The 21,886-nt window shown below is 42.7% G+C and overlaps 1 protein-coding gene and 2 pseudogenes across 4 annotated transcripts in view; 1 reads left to right on the forward strand and 2 right to left on the reverse strand.

Moving 5' to 3' along the window:
* The window catches only part of CLSTN1 (calsyntenin 1), a 64,155-nt gene that overhangs the window by 12,264 nt on the left and 30,005 nt on the right, over positions 1–21,886 (reverse strand). For 2 of the 4 annotated variants that reach the window (XM_063104699.1, XM_063104696.1), the window contains exons 2-9: positions 20,411–20,533; positions 8,636–8,665; positions 7,280–7,475; positions 5,656–5,864; positions 4,358–4,507; positions 4,059–4,244; positions 1,678–1,926; positions 1,194–1,315 (exon numbers count right to left, since the gene is read on the reverse strand). In XM_063104699.1, coding sequence (XP_062960769.1) covers positions 1,194–1,315; positions 1,678–1,926; positions 4,059–4,244; positions 4,358–4,507; positions 5,656–5,864; positions 7,280–7,475; positions 8,636–8,665; positions 20,411–20,533 — 1,265 coding nt within the window. The remainder of the gene's footprint in view (positions 1–1,193; positions 1,316–1,677; positions 1,927–4,058; positions 4,245–4,357; positions 4,508–5,655; positions 5,865–7,279; positions 7,476–8,635; positions 8,666–20,410; positions 20,534–21,886) is intronic. The other 2 variants (XM_063104700.1, XM_063104698.1) reach the window with 1 other exon arrangement.
* LOC134383209 (small ribosomal subunit protein eS12-like) lies at positions 9,968–11,828 on the forward strand (annotated as a pseudogene).
* Positions 13,907–18,545, reverse strand: LOC134383212 (peptidyl-prolyl cis-trans isomerase A-like; annotated as a pseudogene).

The following is a 21,886-nucleotide window of genomic DNA, read 5'->3' on the forward strand; positions in this document are numbered from 1 at the left end:
GTTGCGATCCCCTTACCGGTCACAAAAAGACCAAAAAAAAAAAAAAAAAGTATAATCAGAAGAAACGGAATATGTAAATACAGATTATGGGTTGCTACAATGAAACCATACCTAAAATGTCTACCTATGTTGAAAAATATTTTTCCTCAGACCTTCTTTACCTTTCTTTAATATTTTGAAAAAAATTACAGTAAAAGTTTCAGAGAATTATTTATGTAAATAGAAATTACATATTAGGGCTGGTTGGTTAGCTCAGTTGTTTAGAGTGCAGCCTTATAACACCAAGGTCATGGGTTCGAATCCCCATACCGGCCCGCCACCAAAAAACAAAAAACCCCGAGAATTTACATCAATAAGAGATAACTGCTACCAGCCGGATGCTCACATCATCTTTCTGCTATCACATACGATTTTCTGTTTTCATTCATTTATGCTCTTTCATTTCTATCTTGTAACTATTTTAGACAATGTTATATTTTAGCAACTACAGGAACATAAGACAATATATCGGCTTTTGCCCACTAACTCCGTGAGCCAACGGTTACCTTCTTGTGCCAATCCTAAATCAGGAAATTGTCTGTTCTGATTTTAATGAGAAGGTTTTCTTGGTTGATGGCACCCCCTCGTTCCCTGTAGCCCTTGGATTTTTTCATGTAAGACTTGCTTTTTATCACAGCAACTACTAGAAAATTGGCAAAGACATGACATCGTCAAAGGGAATTTAATGTGATCTAATGCAAAGACTAAACTACCTCAAGCTAGTAGTTTGTGCGGTATCCGAAAGATGTCAAGATTGCTGCTTCCTTGAAAATCTGAAATATCCTGTGGTGCCCCTGAATTGCTAAGTTCTTTGGCATGGTTTGGGAGCCAAGCCCTTAAATAGCAAATAAATAAATACAAGGATCTCAATCCCAATTTTTAAGCAAATGCTGCTTATCTCAATAAATTATAACAGTATTTTGAACTTATAATACATAATTTTTTATGTATTAAATACATACCTGTAAAAAAAAAACAGGCTTTCAGTGGCAAGGACTTAAATGGATTTAATTTGCTATCCTATTACCCACAGACACAGAAATCATAAAATCATAAACGTCTACTAACCGAACACAGCCAGTTGTGTGCAGGGCTGCAGGACCTAGCTAATCTCCCTTAAACGATCATAATTAGTGAGTTTTCGTTTTGCTCACCTGACTCAGCTTCCAGTGGAATTCTGCCGGCTTGTATTTCTTCTCCTCAGAAGGATCCTGACGGAGAAGGAAGACGAGCCGGCACCCGTGGACATACAGTGAATAGTGGTGCCGGTTCATATCTGCAAAGACAGTTCCTATGGGTAATTTGCCAACTTAAGATTCAAAGGAGAAAGAAAAGTCATTTCCTTAGTGGATTTGGAAGACACAATTCTATCTGCATCAATGAACTCTCCAGCTGGGCCAAGGCAGGGTTTAGAAACAGACGTGCTTGGGTTTTACTGAGAAGCTGGGCCCATGATTACTGCTGACAATCCACTGAGTAAAAATAACAAATACCCAAATGCCAAAGCTCTCTCTCTTGAGGTCAAAGTACCCCAGCACAAGGCACAGAACGATGTATATGACCAAGCAGCCTATTCAATGCCTCTGCGGGAGGAAAAGGCGCCAAAGCATGACCTCATTTGCAGAAAAATCAACCTACCTGTTTTGTCTGAACTGCAAAGGATCGTCTCTTTCTTCCTGCCGAAAGGCCCATGCCTCATCCACACAGAGATAGTAAAAGGCTCTTTGGGGTTTACTGAAACCATGCCGTCTGGGATCCTCACCGCTTGAGTGCCGTTAAACTCAAAGACCTGGTCACTGTCGTGGCCGTTGTCGGTGGGGAGGCCAACGGTCCAGTTCGAGGAGCTGCTCGGGGAAGGAAGCAGCTCGGCAGTGCCAGAGGCAGCCCCTAAAACCACAAAGACACTCAGTGTCAACTACGTGAAGAACTGAAGACGGGCATAAGCGTTTCAGCCACTCTAAGGGACTGTCCTTACATGACATTATGGTTATATAATTTGCTAGTTCCAGTTTACTTTTCCTCAAAAATAAGGGTTTTTATTACCAATAATAATAACCATGGATATTTTCTTAAAGAAGGAAGAAGAAAAAAAGAAGCATTTCTTGGAATCCCACCCAAATGTATCCATTTGAGTATAAATACTTCCAGTCTTCTCTTTAGGTATATACGTTCAATGTGCTTTTTTAAAAAATGGAGTCCTGCTATGTACATACATAACACATATATTCCCCTTAATATTCTCCTATTGCACAATCTAAAATGTGAATAGCATTTCACTGCACAGATAACCATAACTTATTTAACTAATCTCCCTGGTGGACACAGCGTTGTTCTAATTTTTTCCTATTATAATTTTTTCCTATCGTAAACCATGATGAGCACCTTTGTGTGTCTCCATGATTACTCCCTTAGGATAAATTCCTAGAAATGGAATTACTATGTCAAAGAAGATGAAAAATTTTACAACTGTTTTTACATATTGCCAAGTTCAAATTTTTTCTCTAAATTCGTCCACAGAAGAAGGTTTTGTAGCTCTCTCAGCTGCCTGGTCCTTGACTCCTCCACTCCTAGGGGCAGCACGACATGGTTGGACCAGCTTGGTCTTTTGAATAACATGAGACCTCAGTCCAAATCTCAGCTCTGCTGCTTCCTAAAAATGTGACCTTGGGCAGGCTACTTCACCTCCCTCAGTCTCAATTAATTCCTTTGTAAAATAAAGGTCGGTGCTACCTACATTCATAGGCCTGTTGGGAATATTAAATTAAAGTACACATGGAAGTATCTGGCATATACTAAACACGCAGATATTAAATCCTTTCTATTCTTCCTAATTTTATTTATTTATTTATTTATTTTTGGGTGGCTGGCCAGTACAGGGATCCAAACCCTTGACCTTGGTGTTATTAGCACCACATATTACCAGGTGAGCTAACCGGCCAGTCTAATTCTTCCTATTTTTAAACTGTTCATTTACTACCATAAAAAATAATGGCATTATGAGGGAAAAAAAAAAGTTTTAATACACTATATCTATATGGATAGTTTAAAGCAGAAAATGTTCCAGACCTCTAACTTACATATATTTGGGTACACAATTATGAATATTTTGACTTAGAGTTGCAAAACATCCTAGAATATTCATCATCAGGATGAGCCAGTACAAAATACAGTTTTCTCCTTTTGCTTATTTACTATAAAACAATTTTCAATTGTGTAAAAAAACCAGCTGCCTAAATCATACAGTTGTTATCAGACTAGTGAAAAGACAGATCAATTTAGGAAAATGCTCCCCACAATGCTGTTTCCAAGTAGCTTTTGAAACACAAAAGATCGTTCCAATTATGAAGAGGCCACTTAAGTGATTGGTATTTTATCACCAGCCAACTAAGACATTCTTCCCTCGGCATATTTCATGAGCGGCGTCCACACTTCACCTCTTCCTTATTTAGATAAACCAGAAAAATATCCACAACTGGCAGTAAAGACAGAGAGCTGGCCTTTTGGTCAGTTTCCTAATAATTCTGCCTCTCAGCTTCTCCGCTCATTGGTTGTGATGTATGAAGTCTGCTGAGACTATAAGTTAGACATGAGTATAATTAGTTTTGATTTTCTACTTCGTGTTTGCCAAAAGCTATGGCATTCCCTTTTTTAGTTCGGTTCTCAAATAAACATCTCTTCTCACATAAAATCCATTCCTCTTATTCTTACACAATCCCTATTTGGATGATTCTCAATGTATATTAGAGAAATACTTTCTTCAGATCAGCGGTTCTTACAATGCACATACGCGTGACATTCTGAGCAGACCCGTAGGGTTTTATGTACCACCCTCCACCCCAGACCATCCAGTAGGAGAATTAGCCAGTAAGGCAGCAAAAGCCATTTCAGAAATTGAGAGGCTCTGTTACAGTTTATAATTATGACCACCAACACACACAGATATTTCCAGTTGTAAGGGAAATATTTCTCCATTGCCTTGACTGAAGACTGCCAGACTCAGGCGCGCCAGTTGTCCTTACCGCAGAGCCGGTGCAGGGACTTCTCAGAGTAGGTGTCTCGGTCGCAGCCTTTCCCGATGTGGCTGGTCTCCAGCTCCACTGTGGCCTGCACGGAGGCCACCGGCCTGTCGCACGTCTCCAGGTGGATACTTGGGAAGACAGCCAAGGCGCCCGTGCCAGGCTCATACTCAATCCTGTTGTTCCACCCTGCGTTGGTCCACAAATGTGGTGGGAGGAAAGAAGGAAAACTCACACTTGAGGTGTCTGTGCTATCACGTGTGGAGAACAGACATGGGAGTGGAAGAGAGGACGCGGCTCACCTTGCCACCCAGGGGTGCAGGGGGGCTTAATGCTGACCTTCACCAGCACATCTTCCATCGCTCTCTTCTTCCCACAGTCGTAGGCGGTCACGGTCAGCTTATACTGGTGTTCTTTCCCATAGTTTAACTTCTCTGTATTTTTTATAAAACCTTACAGAGGAGGAAAAACAACAGTAAGAAGGAAAATCTGTGCTGTTTTAATTTCGTTGTCCTACACCAAACACAAAATGCACGTGCTGTCGCCTGTAAATACCGACCCAGAGATAAACTTAGAGTTAAGACCATTAACATTCAACCTGTCTTACCCAAGGTTGAACACACACTAAATCCACCTTGAAGTGTTTAGACCGAATGGATGAGTCCAGCAACTGAGACTCCATTCACTCTTACAGATTTACATTTGTTTTGTTTTTGTTTTTTGTGTGTAGGTCTTTGTGTTTTGGCAGCTCGCTGCTGCAGGGATCCAAACCCTTCACCTTCTGGTTAGTGGCACCACGCTTGCCCATACATTTGGTTGGTTGGTTGGTTTGGTGGTGGCCAGTGCAACATACGTTTGGTTTTATATTCACTTTAACAGCTTATATACAAGAAAAGAAAAAAAGAAAAAAATTCAAGTACTTCAAATATTGAATACAAGATCAAGCTGCATCAAATACTTCTTGCTAAAAGATTTACTTTATTAGAGAGAGAGAGAGATTTCCCACCCCCACCCACGTAGAACGGAAGCCTGCTTTTTGACATAAGTGCTGGTGTCTGGAAAGTGTTTGTAATACCCAGAATCCCATCAAAGTTCTGGACTGTGCATTAACTATCGATGGAGACACCATATATCTTTAAGCCATAACCTTATCGAGAGTTGAGCTCTAGCGTGAGCTACTTCTGTTCAGTTACTAAGGATAGAGAGGACCTGGCAGTGGTGGTAAGGTATAAACCCTCACCTTCAAGATGAGACAAGGAGAACAGGAAACAAGACCACATAAAGGACAGTCTCATTCAGCTGCAAGTGCATTGAAAGATGAGAAGGTAAAAGAATAAAAACATGCCAAGTGGGGGATTTTTAGTTGATCTTGGTGGGAAAGGGAAAAGAGGAGAACCCCACGAGGAAACGCAAGACTTTCAGGTTCCAGAGAAGCAGCTGTCGGGCACAGGGTAAAAACTTTAACGTGAAACAAACACACACCGAGTCCCCACCCTGTGAGCTTCACCCGAGCTCCGACCATGTCTGTAAACTTGGTTTTAAAGCCGACCGGGCTGGAAGGGACCGTCCTCGCTAAGGACACGTGCCCCTCTGCTCTTACCATCTTTGTCAACAGTGAACGGCACGTCTGGGGTGACGATCTCGTAGCTGCAAATCTGGCTGAACTGAGGGGAGCAGTCTGCATCCACGGCCTCCACTCGCAGGATGCTGGCGGATGGCTCGCCCTCGACGACGCTGGCTCTGTACGACTTCTCCTTGAACACGGGCGCATATTCGTTCACATCGTTCACCTGAATGTGCACAGTCGCTCTGGACGAAGAGGGAGAAAGAAGCTGTTTGCTTTGTTTTGTTCTTACCCCAAGGATACGAATTCTGCCCTGTATTTAAATATCCTTTTTCTGATACCTTGTTTCCTAAAATTCGTATGATGAAGACAAAAATTAAACCAAACTATTCATTGTTTTTAACTCAGCATTGGAGACCATGGAAAATTAAAATATGGATTTGAGTTGATTCTTCCCTGTCCTAAGAATAAGGCAGCTGGTAAAAAATTTTTTAAAAAGCGATAATATAAAATAAGAGAGACTTGGGATTCCCTTTCACAATATGGGACAGGACATGCAGAAGGAAGATTAACTCTACCGGACCTCTGGTCACTCTCTAGTCATAAAGTTAAAAGATACTTTGTTGCAAAATCCAGAAAAAAACTATAGCCAAAAGGAGAAGGGGTAAGAAATGGAGAAAGCACAGGAAGGTTTGATTACGACAGTTTAAACAAATTCTGTGCTATTCTAAGGAATAAGGTAGAGGCCATCATGTCACCCAATACTGACCCAACAAAAGGAGGAGCTCAGGAAGGACAACACTTGCTGCCACTTCCCATCTCCCTAGCTTAGTCACCGAGAAAACTAAGGTGTCCTCAGACCAGGGTACATATAAAGAAAACCGTAGGTAGCAAGGGTTATCGATCAGGGCATGTTTCCGAATCAGACTGGATTCGGTCTGGTCAAAAGATCTGGTCAAAATACAGCCCTTTTCAAGGGAAAGAACAACGTCACACTGTGTCTGTAACAGGTGAGGAGAGATTCACGGGCACACAGCACCCCGCACTCCACCTAGAGCTTCCACACGCCAGCACCATCAGCCTGACCCTTGCGGTGGGTTGTGTGACATCATCTCACCCACATACCCCCTCTTTCCTTAGTAAATGTACTGAGCAGAAATGGAGACTCAACAAAATTACATTCGCCTAATGTCGAAGGGCTACTAAGTGGTGGAGACAATTCTAAATCTATGTCTTGTCCAGAGTACTCTCTGTTGCACCAGTAGTTCCTGCTCACTTCCACCAGCAATAATTAATTTTATGCCCTTAGGATTTACAGATAAATATAACAACAAAATAACCTCCCTTAGGAAAAAGTGGGCTTTTTGAATTTTCGATGTAGAGACTTCGTTTCTTTAATAGAGTATTTGGTGGGATAAAATTACTCATTCACTTATTAGAAACCTAACATGTGGCTGGCTCTTCCTAGGAGCTGTATACATGACAGACATGATTCCTGCCCTCAAGGAGCTGACAGTCGAATTGTGGACACCACGTGAGAACTATTTCCTGACTCATTTCAAAAACACAAGAAGTCAGGGCAACAGTCACTATTTATTTTCTTTACACGCACACATGTTTACTTAGTAAGTTAGTTTCACTCTTCGTCCAGCTTGCTTACTTATGAGATTTTTTCACGTTGGTGCCATCGGGTCCCTTCCCACAATCATAGGCCTGGATGGTGAACGTGTAGTCTTTCTGCAGCTCACAGTCCAGTTTCTCTTTTGAGCGAATTATTCCCTCGCCAGTGGATTTATCCACTACCACTGCATCAAAGGGGACATTCTGCCCGTGAATTTTAAATCCACAAATCTCACCTAGGGAGTCAAAGCAGAGCTGGTTAGAATTTCTGCTGCAGAACCCTCTGCACGTTGCCCTCCTCCCCACCTCTCCACCCCCAAAGAAAATAAATGACAATTCGGCAGCCAGGGGTTGGAGGGTCTGTGGACAAAGCAGGGCACTGTGCTTTGACATGGGTAAGTTCTGGGGCTTTAGTAAAAAGAAGCATATTCTGGCTTTCCAAGCAACTTGTTTACTTTGCATCCATTCATGCAGGAATACAAAAGAGAGAAAGAGAATATAGACAGGCATTCCACAGGAGCACTTAAGACAGCTCGAGGGTAAAGGAGTCTCATTAGCAAACAGCCAAGGTCTGAGAACACCAGGCTGCCCCAGCTACCGGGGGAGCTGGGCAGCTATTTTGATTTGGACCAGAGAGAAGCTAAAACGCACAGTTAATGTTGAGAGAGGAAGAAGCGTGACATATATAGGATCAGCACTGTAATTACACAAATTCTGTCAAAAAAAAAAAAAAAAAGAATCGAAAGAAACAAGTCTTCCTGTGCAATGAGCCTGGCTAAAATTAGGGAATCAAAACAAACTACCAAATGAGAAAGGTAGAAATACCAACTTTTCAGGCATCCATTTCAACAGCTATCATCCACAATTAAGATACAGTTTCTATTGTGGGGCGGGATTTGCTAGACCTTTGTTTCAGACTTTATCCTATCAAACCTGAAAAAAGATACCAGCCTGGGAATTACATCTAAATTGTCCTCAAAGCTTAATTAGAGGTTAAAAATCTGTTTCCCTTCTTGCCCATGGGAGAACAAGTCTAAATGTTTTGATGTATATATAAGATTTCACAATGTGTACATCACATAAAAATAAGACTGAACTCTTCCACAATTCCAACTAATAGAAAATGTTACAAAGCAAATCTCTGAAGTTCAATTAAACAAAAATGTACAGTACTATCCACATAGTTCAAATGGATGCCTGATTTCCAGATATTTCTAGCCAGGGGTCTGGTTACATACAATTTCCATCAATATATTTTAAAATAGAAACAAAGTAGGAGAATAAATAGGGGTAAAAGAGCATGACAGTTTCTTCTGTTTAAGAGCTGATTCCCAATTTTATAAACAAAGTTAGTGGGTTAATATTCATAAGAGGGATAGAAAGAACCCTTTATCACCTTCTTTGGTGACTGTCACCTCAAAACTCTCTAAAGGGAGAAAAGATAAACCCATGTCAGTAATACAGGAAAGAATGAAGACGGAACAATAAGGAAAAAAGTCAAAGATGCACATATTACATAGAGAAGCTTGACATATAATTTAACAATGAGCTCAGTAGCCTGCTGCTAGAACTGCTACAGTGAAACTAGATCCTCGGTAACAAAATGTCACTTTGTATCCAACTTACCACCAACTACTGCATAATTTTGCAGTTATACTAATTTATAGATGGAATACTGCTATGAAGTTTCCTAACAATCTCAGGTGTCACTGGAATTTTTCTTTTAATAAACGCTTTGATGACAGCAATTAAAAAGTAAACCTATTTGTTATTTTATATTTTCAGATATTCATTTTCAAGCTAAATTCTCTCGGCTAGACTCTGGTAACATTCAATCATCATTAGATTTAAGGAAACAAAAATCTGGAGTAAAGGTTTAACCTTTGTTCTTGAACTGAATAAATAACAATGTTTTTTAATGTAAAGTACCCAACCAAGGCAATAAATACAAACCACACCTCTGCTAATGAAACATCTGCTTAAATGTGATCGAAAACCAGACTCACAACTTAACTGTAGTGATGTTACAATGACCACTGTTTTTATTAAACGAAAACACCATTCTACCAAGTCAACACATACCCTATGATTACTACAGAGGAGTCAAACTGTGAACAAGGTTCCTACTGCCCCTCGACAAACACAAAACACAATGTGTCCTATCTTGTGGCAACTATGTAACCACCAAAGGTAACATAGCCTGAATTCTCTTGCTTTTTTAATGGTTTTACCATGTATCTCCTGAACATTTGTTGTTGCATTTTGCTTGTTTTTAAGGTTTTTAAAATGGTATCATATGGTATGCAGTTTCTGTGACTTGCTTCTTTCATGAAATGCGTGACCTTCCATATCTAAGTTCATCCATCCATGCTGATGTGCGTGGCTGTAGCTTACAGCTCGTAGAGAGAATCCAATGAGTGAACACACACACAGTGCTTGAAACACTGCCTGGCATAAAGAAAGCACTCAGCCAGTGTTCGCTATAATCATTTTCCTTATGTGAATGTGCTGTCTCCCATTTTTGCTGTTTATGAAAAATGCTCTAACGAGAATTTCTGTCCCTGCTCCCTGCTGCACACGCACAAGAGCTTCTGCAGATCTCTGCTGCCCGATATGGTAGCCACATGGGGCTATTCAAATGCAAACTAAAATTCCCACTAATGTTAAATAATATTAAAAATGTAGTTCCTCAGTAACACTGGCCACATTTCAAGTGTTCGGTAGCCACATGTGGCTGGTGACTGCTGCATGGAGAATGAGATACAGAGCCTTCTCATCATCACAGCAATTCCTACTGGATAGAGCTGCTCTAGAGTGGGGGTCTGCAAACTAAGGTTCCTGGGCCAAATTCAGATTGTCCTCATTTTTAACAGCCCACATGCTAAGAACAGTTTTTTATCCTTCAAATAGTACTTTGTAACATGAGAAAATTACATGAAATTCAAATATCCGTGTCCAGAAATAACACTTTGATGGAACACAGTCATGCTCGTTTGTTTATGTACGGCCTATGGCTGCTTTCACACTACAATGGCAGAGTTTATTGCAAAGTTATTTCATGGCAAAAGAGACCCAGAAGAAGTTTGCTGATCCCCACTCTAGAGATACAGCGATGAGCAGAACTGCTAGGTACCAGATATGTTAAATTGTTCTCCAGGCTGTGTTAATTCACTATGTCCACACTCTTTGGATATGCATTAATATTGCATAACACAATTTAGAATAATTCAGGTTGCCCAGCTTTAATTCAGAGAAAACTTCTCAGTTTTTGACTTGGAGTTTACTGTTCAAATGAGGAAATGGTAAGTTTCACATTACCTGAGTTGACATTATTGACAGTACTGCAGTGTGCTTTCCTGACAGAGGCCACTGTATAGCTAGGTGCAGATTTACAACCCTGGAATGAAGTAGCTAGCCTGGGTAATGCTGCCAACACAGTGCATTACTAAATAAGGGGTTAGGGATGGCCAGTTAGCTCAGTTGGTTAGAGCATGGTGCTGATAACACCTGGTTCAATCCCTGTACAGGCCAGCTGCCCAAAAAAAGAAAGAAAGAAAGAAAGAAAAAAGAGGTGCTATAGGTTAAATGTGTCCCCCAAAAGTTCATGTATTGGGGCTTTTAAGAGTTGATTAGATGGTGAGCACTGTGCCCTTGTGGATGGACTGATTCATCTATGGAGTAATGGGCACGGTTCTGATGGCTTTAAAAGGACAGCAGCTGAGGAGTAGCTCTCTCTTGCTCAGCCACTTTGCCATGTTACAACTCGGTTGCTGCAGAGTCACCACCATTGAAGAAGACCCTCACCAGATGTGTTCCCTAGATGTTGGACTTCCCAGCCTCCAAAACTGTAAGAAAGAGACTTCATTTTCCTTATACATTACGCAGTTTCAGGAATTCCGTTATAAGTAATAGAAGCAGACTAACACAAGGAGTCAAAACACTCACCATGCAAGCAATGTCCTTGGGATTGTTTCTCTCTGTGAGATTGTCAGGAGGAGTGCAACTGTTTGCCAACAGCTGTAAACTCTCCACACCTCTCCTTGAGATGTGAGGCTGGGATAAAGGTGGGGAGAATACGGAGTGTAGGAAGACACAGGGGTGTTTCGGTTTTAGACTCCAGCTTCTCTTTCCCTGCTGCCACCGAATCGCGTGGAGGCTTGGGTGCGTTCAGTGGGCTTCACTATAACCCGCCGCCACGGCCGAGGAGGGCACTGCTGCGGGAGGGTGGTGGATGTTCCTACTGCTCTACAAGAGGTGCGGAAGACCGCCCTCATCCATGAAGGCCTAGCACGTGGAATTCACGAAGCTGCCAATGCCTTGGGCAAGCGCCACGCCCACGTCTGTGTGCCTGTGTCCAGGTGGGATGAGCCTGTGTGTGTCAAGCTGGTGGAGGCCCTCTGAGCTGAACACCAGATCAACCTAATTAAGGGTGATGACAACAAGAAACTAGGGGAACGTGTAGGCCTCTGTAAAACTGACAAAGAGGGAAAACCTTATATAAAGTGGTTGGTTGCAGTTGTACAGCAGCTAAGAGCTATGGCAAAGAATCTCAGGCCGAGGATGTGATCAAAGAGTACTCCAAGTGCAAGAAACAAAGAAATAAAAAATTTGGCTTGCAAAAAAAAAAAAAAAAGGAGACTTCAGTGTTCAGGGAAGGCTTTGTTGATAACATAATGTCTGAGTAGGAACTGGAGGAAACTAAGGGAGCAAGCCACATGATTACCTGGGGAAGAATTTCAGATGGCGGGAACAGGAGGAGGCCCGTGCTGCTGGGTGGCTGAGCAGAGAGAACAGCAGGTGAGGTCCCACAGAGACAGGCACCCTGAAGCTACACTGTGTCCGGCCTCTTAAGCTACTACCAGAACTGCGGCTTCTCCTCCAAAGGAGAAGGAAACAATTAGAGGGTTTTGAGCAAAGAAATGGGTCGATATGTCTTATATTTTGAAAAGATCCATCTGGCTGCTGTGATCAAAATAAATCTATCAGAGGGCAAAGAGGGTCACTTGAGTGATCCCTGCAAGAGATTCTGGAGGCCAGACCAGGGTGGTATAAGGCATAGTGAGATGCAGTCCCATCTGGGATGTATTTTGAAAGCAAGACCAGTGCTGCTGGATTGTCAGTGAGAAGCTGTGAGGATGAAGCTGCCTTCTACTGACATGGGAAAGACTGAAAGGAAGGTTTGGAGGCAGGAATGGGAATTAGTACTTTAGATGTGAACATGTATTACCATTTGTTAGGGTGGGAAATCTTGGAATAGTGTCTCAAAGGTTGATTATCAAACATAAGAATATAAATTATTTTAAAACTCATTATGTATTTCTAGGCTGCTCTCCAAAAGACTGGATCCTATCCATTTATAATGAGAATAGCAAAAATGTGTAATTGTATCTTTTCCACATATCCCCCACCTATTCTGAATATGTAAGTTGGCTACTTTAGTGGGTTCCACCAACAGGATTTGGCACCTCAAATCCACTGGCACTTATTAAATCGCTAGTCAGGCTGGGTCCCTTCCCTAAAATGATTTAAGAACTGTCTTGCCGGGTGGCAGTTCGATGCGGCCAGGGCAGCAGGGGTTTACTGGGCAGTCCTGGGTTTTCAGCACCAGCCGCGTGACTGTGCACATCACATCTGCACAACCTGCCAGCACATCCCCCTCCGTGGTCTGTCTACATTCAACCTACACACTGATTCTGATGAGGAAGATGGACCTGAGTAGAGCGAAGCTAGGGACGAGTGAACTAGTTATAATGACCGCAGCATTCCAGATGAGATATGAGAGGGGCTATACTAAACCAAGGCAGTGTCAGTAGGAAAGATTTAAGGGATTTCTAGGAGAACAATCAGGACTTCATAAACACCTGGACAGAGAGCGTGAACATCAAAGCAACCCCCTAGATTTTGGCTGATGGGACCATTATGGAACTGAGGCACCGAGAAGAGGGGAAGGCTTGGGGACAGCGACATGCTGCTGCATGTTTCATTGATCCCTGCCAACTTCCTGCTTTTTGTTTGCTGGAGTATTTTAAAGCAAATCCCAGACATTATATTGTTCCACCCATCATTACCTCAGGAGGTATCTCTAGAGGGATATCTCTAACAGAGATTTCGTTTAACTTAACTACAGTAACGTCACAGCCAGCAAAATTAACAGCAGTTCCTTAGGTATTTCCATAGTGAGCATCTGACTTCCTCTGAAATTTACACTCACCTTGTGATTCCCCCCCCCCACAACCAGAGACCACGTTCTGTCAATAATAGTCCTTTCTCCCAGGAGCTCATTTTTTAAACTTTAAAGTTGTCACTGCTTCACTCCTCTTCCCTCTCTCCACGCTATGTACAGTTCCCGACAGTTCACACACTGCACGGACTTACATCACTGTCACTCCATATACGAGGGGACTCCAGAAAGTTCATGGAAAAATAGCATTAAAAGGTAACACGAATCCTTCCATGAACTTTTGTTGTTTCTGTTATTTATTCATAATCATAAACTTAACTCTGCAATCCAGCTAGACTTGTAGGGGAATAAGGAGAATATGGAACCCAGTGAACTTCCGTGAGAGCACAAAGATTCCAGGATATCGCAAGCAGATGGAGTGGCGGGTGCTCCCCTGAGCTGCAGAAGGGATGGCCTGGTGGTTAGGAGAAAACACAGCCACATTTATTACAGTTGTCCACAGGCGGCCACGGTGATCTTCTTGCTGGTGTTGCCATTCCTGGACCCAAAGTGCTCCACGGCTTCCACGATATTCATACCCTCTTTCACTGTGCCAAAGACCGCAGGCTTGCCATCCACCCACTCAGTCTTGGCAATGCAGATGAAACACTGGGAACCATTTGTGCTGGGTCCAGCATGTGCAATGGACAGGATGCCAGGACCTGTGCTTCAGGATGAACTTCTCATCAAATATCTCCCCATAGACGGACTTGCCACTGACATCATTATGGTGTGTGAAGTCACCACCCTGGCACATGTACTGTGGAATAATTCTGTGAAGGCAGAAATCCTTATAACCAGATCCTTTCTCTCCAGTGCTCAGAAAGTTTTCTGCTGTCTTTGGAATTTCATCTGCAAACAGCTCGAAGGAGACACAGTCTAAGGGCTCACCCTCAAAGGCAGTCAAGAATACGATGGGGTCGACCACAGCTGGGGCTGGGTGGCTGGCGCGGGGCCGGCGTCAGCGTCTGCCAAGCCTCCAGGTACTTTGTGAAGTACTCTCGTAAAGGCACACGTCCACCCCTTTGCTATTCTAAACTCAGCCTTCTCTCAACCTCACACAACCTCACAGATTGCAAGGAAGGACCTCTCAAAATCACCTCTCTCATCCTATTTCCTTTCTGCCCTGCCCTCTCCCTCTCAATTCAGACTCTGTTCCACTGCTCTGCTACAGAAATCTACCTAAAACCCTGCTTTCATCGTGTTCAAAACACCCTCCCAGGTTTTCCAGACCACCTCTCTAGCTATGCTAGCCTAGGAATGAACCAGATCTTTCCCAATCTCTTCCCCCCACCCCTTCATTCCCCTAAGATCACCTAAATTAGTCAAAAGGAACTTCACTGAAGAATTTTTAAAAAGCAAAACATAAAAATGTAAAGAAATGGATGAACCCAACACAGTCTAGATTTGATTTGACACCCGAAGTCTCGTCCAGGGTTCTCGGCTGACAGCACTTGGCTCTCACTTTCCTTATCTGTCCCTAAGAGAAATCCCGGCTTCAGGCTGGCCCTGTCGTTCTTTTGAAGTCTTCCTCCTATTCTGAAGATGGCCCCCAACTGTACTCTCTTCCTTGACTGAGAAGGGTGTCTCTTTTTCTTTTTTTCTGAACTTGCTCTATTTCCGAAGATCCTGCCCTTATATTGCAAGTGTTCCCTTCACTTCTTACAGAAATCATTAGCGCTGACTCTAACAGTTAAGGTTCTCTGGTTGCAAGCAACATATATCCTTTCTAGCTAACTCAGGCAAAAGAGAATCTATTGGAAAGCTAATGGGAACTCATGAAATTGACTGTAGGCAAGAAAAAGGGACTTGGAAACAACCAGGAACCAAGATGGCTCCAGAGACCAGGAAAAAGGAACCACACAGTCCCAGAGCAAAACCTGGACAGACGGAATGAAACTGCAACTATTCTTAGCATTGTTGCTTCTCTGCTCAGTATTCAAATTCCAAGGAGGGAGCATCTGTTCTGCCTCGCTTGGGTTACGCACGCACTTGGCTGGGGGAGATGGGGTAACAGGTTGTAGACCCACCAATCTGCATCCAATGGGAAAGAGATGAGGGGGCCATTAAGAAGGGAAAACGGACGCTTGCTGGACAGCAAGTATCCACTACAATGTCCCTGGTAATCCAACCGTCCTCCCTAACCCACTGTCTCTGCTCTACTTGGCCGTGGTGCCTACGCTCACCAGCTGGGTATCCAGGCTGTCCCTTATTTTTGGTGACCTTTGGCTTTCTTGCTTATTGGTCCAGGCTAGTTTCTGGGACAAGCTCACATGTGGCTCTAATCAGTACAGTTTTTCAAGGGTACCTTAAACACTGTACACAGTAACAATAACCACACACATACTCCAGGGGTTACGCTCTCACGAGTTCCTCCTTGACTATAGCAATGGTTCTCAAATTTTACTAGAATTATCTAGAATGCCAAGAATTAGCTGGGAAGCTTGCTAAAAATGTGGTTTTCTAAGCCCCATCCTCAGACATTGTGACTCACAGTTCTAGGGACAGAGACCAGTAATCAGTACCTTTAACAGGTACTGCCAGATGGATCCAATGCAGACAGTCTACAGACTTGGAGACACTGGCCCATCAGTGGTTTCCAAACCTAGCTGGCTGGTACGTATTCCTCAGGCTCCACCCCGGAGGTACAGACTCAGTCGGCTGAGAGCAGAGCACAGGAACCCGTGCTCTACACAAGGGACCCAGGTGATGTGGACGTAGTACTGGAAAACCACGTGCATGATAACACCCCATTTAATCAACTTGGCAACGGCAGCGCTATGGACTCAGGTTGGTTTCCAATCCTTTGCTCCTCCTTGCCCCATGCCACACAAGCTAACCTAGTCACTCACCCCCAGGGAAGGCCCCCAGCTCCCAGCTCTGCTCCCAGCTTTCACTCACCTTCACTGCCTGGGAAAAGTCTACCCACACTTCATGGGAGCTCCAGCCCTGCCTTACAAATCACTTCCCTGCGCTCTTCCTCCACATTACCTGTGCCTCTCACTTGGCACTGAATTATAAACTTCCTAGTATCCCTGGTTAGCTCTTTGTCACCTACATTATCAGTGGCTTTGAGAACAGGGACCAACTTTTATGCTTTTTATATCCTCTAGAAGACCTAGCATCATAGTAACCTAGTATGTAATCATCACTGATCCCAAACCTTTCCTGGGAGGCAAGTGCATCCAAAATGAGTTCATCTTAGTCAGTAATTATCAACATGAAGCATCTGTGCTGGCATCCAGACACGTACTGAAAACTGCTGCTCAGAAGATCACTGCCTTCTATTAAGTTGAACCGTGTGAAATTTCAGACTTTTTCCCAAATATTTTCACATTTTCAACATACAAATGGCATTTCACATGGGTCAACCTAACATATTCAATTCATTGCTGCAAATACAATGTCAGCCCAGTTGCATATGCTGAAAAAACAAAACTGGGCAGTGATGTACAGTACATAACTCCATCAGCATCCTCAGGGCACAGCAATCACACAAATTACCAAGAATGTGAAGAAAAGTGTCATAGACCTTCTGAGTATATTCTAATCAAATATCAATGAAAATAAAGTTTCCATTCATGCTCTGAAATTTCTTTTGGATTCTATTCATATCATGATTGTTCACCCAATCTTATAGGGTATCTATGCCCAACCTGGGAAGGCAGGAGAAAACGCTGGAATAGAACCACCTACTAAAGGGAAGAGCTTAAAAAGAGGAAGGGGCAAGGGGGACGCTCAGCCTTCCCACATAGAACATATCATTTTCAGAGCAGCAACCGTGTGCCCACATACACGGCTCAAGCTTTTAATTCTCCATTAAATACACAAAAATGTAAAATACATTTTTTACCCACACCTATTCAGGCTTTTAGCAGATTAAGGAAAAGGGGAAGAATAAGATGTTGAGTCATTCAAATTTCCTAAAATACATGACAGATACCAAGACCTTGTTCCCTTAGTTTCACCCCAAGAACACAATCTGGGCTAGACTCTGTATGTTCAACGTGAATGTCTGATTAGTGACAATCTACAAGGGGCTCCAGTGACTAAGCTTCCAACGTTACACATGTGTTTGTTTCAGAGCTTTGACAAGAGAACTCCAGCGATTCCCACACTCACATCTTGTAATGGGATGAGACTGTGAGCCAGAATGTTCGCAATGTTCAAAGACAATGTCATGAGAGCCAATGCGGTGAACCTAAGATTCCCGGCTGGGGTCAGACTGCTTGGCCCAAAGGCAGCACCATCATTTCTGAGCTCTGTGGTCTTGGGCAAACTCATTCACATCTTCTACAAATATTCACAGAGAAACAGCACATCCCAGGCGCTGATCTAGGTACTGGGGACAAAGTGGAGGCCAAGTCAGCCATCTCCTGCTGTCATGCAGCTGACAGACATGCTCCGAGCCTGTTCTCTCATCCAGAAAATGGGGATGGTTTGAGGGTGCCTACCACATGGGACTGCTGAAAAGGCTCCGATCATGTAACCCATGTGCAGCCCTTAGAACAACCTCTGCCACACTGTGAGCTCTCGATAAATGTTAGATGCCACCACGCCACCTCACCATCACCATGGTGCTGAATTAAACTCAATGTCATTACCAAAACTAGGTCAAAATAAGGCTCCAGATCTGGCTTCTGTCTTACCACCCCAAAATTGCTAAACTGCTTCTCTATGTCATTTTTTAAAACCCCAGTATGTAATTTTTGTACATTAATTAAAAAACACCTGAGAATCCCTAAAAACATAAAATATTATAAGTTATTACTTCATTCATAGTACATTAAGTTTGGCAAACAAAACAATAAAATTAAACCCATGAGAAAGAAAAAATAAGTGATATTTTATTGACATGACTTTTTCCTTCAAATCAGTACTTTACGCACATTGCATCTCCTACTTCCTCTGCAACTTCCCACCGTTACGAATGCAATGTGGCACCGGGGCAAAGAGCCGCCCTGCCTGGGCTGGACTCCTGCCTCTGCAACGCACGAGCTGCATGACCCAGAGCAAATCATTTAACTGCTCTGTGCCTCAGCTTCCTCTCTTTAAAACGAGAATGGCAAAAGCGTACTTACCTCATTGTTGAGGATTAAAAACCAAATCTGTATTTGTAAAGCATTTAGAATAGTGCCGGGAACACTGTTATAAATGCTTTATAAGTATATGTATTATTAACAATGTAGCAGGACCATCCTCTACAAACCACTGAACTGTATACAGCTGATACTTAGTAAAGAAAAGCCTGAGAGAATAAATGCAGAACTCTTGTCTGCAATCACTTCATAAAATGTCAGAAATGCATATTAATCCACTCAAAAAATAAGCTAGGTACACCCATTAAAATGACCCATACAGGGCCGACCCCGTGGCGCACTTGGGAGAGTGCGGTGCTGGGAGCGCAGCAGTGCTCCTGCCCGCGGGTTCGGATCCTATATAAGGATGGCCGGTGCACTGCTCACTGGCTGAGCGCAGTGCGGCCGGTCACAAAAAGACAAAAAAAAAAAAAAAAAAAAGACCCATACAGCGCTAAATGTCACACTCGTGAGGAGGCATGCAGGGGAGTGTATGGACACATGTACCTAGTTACAGGGAAGACCCATATGCAATGTCAAAAGGGATTTGAAGTCTGAGGAGACGCTGGCTGGTTAGCTCAGCTGGTTAGTGTGCAGTCTTATAACCCCAAGGTCGGGCGTTCAGATCTCTGTACCAGCCAGCTGCAAAAATAAATAAACAAATAAATAAAAATCTGGGGAGAAAAAACCGAAAAAATCATCTCAGTGACTGGACAATATTCTGTGTATGCACGGCACAGAGTGCTTCCTCTACCGTCCATCTGATCGGATTTCTCTCCAAAAATCACTAAACCAGTAAAGTTGCCTAGGAAGCTCTGTCTCCAGCACTGACTCACACAGCACACTGTGCTGGTTCTCAGATTACTTTCGTGACAATGTGAGGTGGCACCTGGACAGAATGACGTACACATTCATTTTTTACACAGCTCTTTAGAAGCAACTCCACATTCATTTCCCTCAGTTTTCTGTAGTGAGATTAATGTGTGACATGTTTTATACGAGCTCATCCCATCTGTCTTATTTGTCCCTGGGCAAACAGAACACTCTAACATGAGAAGTTTTGATCTGGAAAAATAGCATGCAAAAACTACTCTTTAAAACTTCCCTTTACAATGTCAGTTCCGGCTGTGAGGCAAGGAAAGAGCCCAGCAGCATGTTGCTCTGCCACCTCAGGAAGTTACCGTGGCCTGACGTGGAGCAAGGACACTTAGGATTCGGAAAGTGCTATTAAATGTTAGCGACACAGAAGGTGACTATGTTACAAATATCTCCAAAGCAATCCTAGAAATGTGTCTCTATAAAGACATAGGTTACAATCTTATGAAGTAACTCAAGCTAAAAATTCATTAAAAGTAAATTCTACATCAAAAATATTCCTCTATAAAGACTGCTCAACTTTTCCAAGTAAGTCTTCTCAGGTAACTGAAATCTAGGTAGTGTGAGGAAACTCTGAGCTGTGACTCCCCGTATCCTTGCCACTCAAGGACCAGCAGCTCCGGGAGCAGGTGAGAAGGGCAGAATCCCAGGCCCCCCTGAACCCACTGTATCCACGTCTGCATTTTAACCCAATACTCAGGTACTGTGTGCGCGCACTAAAGTCTGAGATGCGCTGGTCTAGGTGGTATCTGGCTACATCAAGACAAAGAATATAATGATGCAGTTAAATTAAATATTTTGCTTTTTAATGATAAGAACAGACTTTTTTGGTCAGCCACCCCAACTACTAAAGGAAAAATGTGGAGCATAAGCGCCAACAACAACCCTCAGCTATCAAGACATTTTCAGAAAGGCTCAGACTAATCCAAATGGTAAGCGTGGGATGCTTCCCATCCAGTCCAAATTTATCAAGAATAAATAAAGTCCACGTCCATACCTGCAAAACGCAGAGGTGCGTCTTTATCCAGGGCGATGAGGGGGGGGTCAAGGAGCACCGTGTTGTCGTTCTCTGTAACTATCCCGTGATAGGTGGGCTCGAGCCACGGCTTGTGCTTGTTAACTATGTTTTAAAAAAAGAAAGAGAAGAAAGAAAACAGATGAGGTTAGAATTATTTTAAACTCCACTGCTTCTGAGGATATACATCTATTATTAAAATAATGCAACTCTCATTAGGTGAGAAGGCACCACTTGTACCTTTGTTGCAAAGCACGGACGGCATCAAGACCCAAACTGGATGAAATTCTAAATTCTAGAGTAAATAATGTAGAAATTAAGAGTCCATGAAGCAACCAGAAATAAGAAATAAATTGCTCTAGAAATCAACAGGGAGAAAAAGGGCTTATGGCTACTGACAAACTCAAACATTTATCTGTTTTTGCCTATCATAGAAAAGTTACAAAGAAAAATGTTTTCATTCTTTAAAGACAATAGATATTCCTTATTTTTAATTAGCATTACAAATCAAAATGTAAAAGAGATGCAAAACAGACAATATTTATAAATATAAAATTATGAACATAAAGTACCAAAATAAAACTAAATGCAAAATTTTTTTTAAAAAGACTGAATAGTCCAAGTTGGAGTCAGAGGTTCTAACAGTGGGAAGCTGGGGTCAAATTCCACCTTCCCTCTATTATGAGCTGTGTGACCTTGAGCACATTAATTGATCTCTTCATCTCAACTTCCCTGTTTATAAACCAGTGAGACCCCACCCTCCTCACAGGGGTGGCAGGGATCGTTGGAGAAGTGGTATTTTTTCCTTCTCCATGAGGCACAATTACTGCTACTTGGGGGAGGAGGGTAGTGACTGGTATGGTGACCTGAACCCTTGACCTTGGCTACTTTTGTTTTTAAGGTAAGAACCTCTGTTCTGGCCACTGCTTGCTTCACTTACCTGATAAAAACAAGTGTTTTGTTCCTATCCATTTTGTTTTGCCTGGGTTCTGGCCACCCTGTCCCTCCCCCAGCAGCTGTGTTCTGTCACACAGCTCAAACCATCTCATTTTCTTTTTACATGCACCTTAAGAGAGTTAACAGCTCACATTACAACCTCAGGATATGTATTAATCAGGAAAATCCTCAATTAAGCTGTTATGAAAAGGAATGGCATGAAAATTTTATTTGCAAGTAGACGGTGCCTGTTTGCTGAATACACTACTCAGGCTCTTTCCTGTAAGTGTAAGTCAATGCAGAAGTATCTTCATAACAGTGGTACCCAGCTGTGACACTACTTCTTTGCTGTTATGAGGTGCCCTCGGAAGCCCTAGGGGCAGTGTGCTATGAAGGACGTTTGGAAGTAAAAAAGACCAGAACAAAGCCACCTTCCCTCTAATTAGTGACACATTTGTAGAACGTTTACACACACCACATCCAAACCAAGAGCAAATCCTTTTGCTTTCACTTTCAAAATGA

This window comes from Cynocephalus volans, chromosome 8 (assembly GCF_027409185.1).
Source record: "Cynocephalus volans isolate mCynVol1 chromosome 8, mCynVol1.pri, whole genome shotgun sequence".
Lineage (NCBI taxonomy): Eukaryota > Metazoa > Chordata > Mammalia > Dermoptera > Cynocephalidae > Cynocephalus > Cynocephalus volans.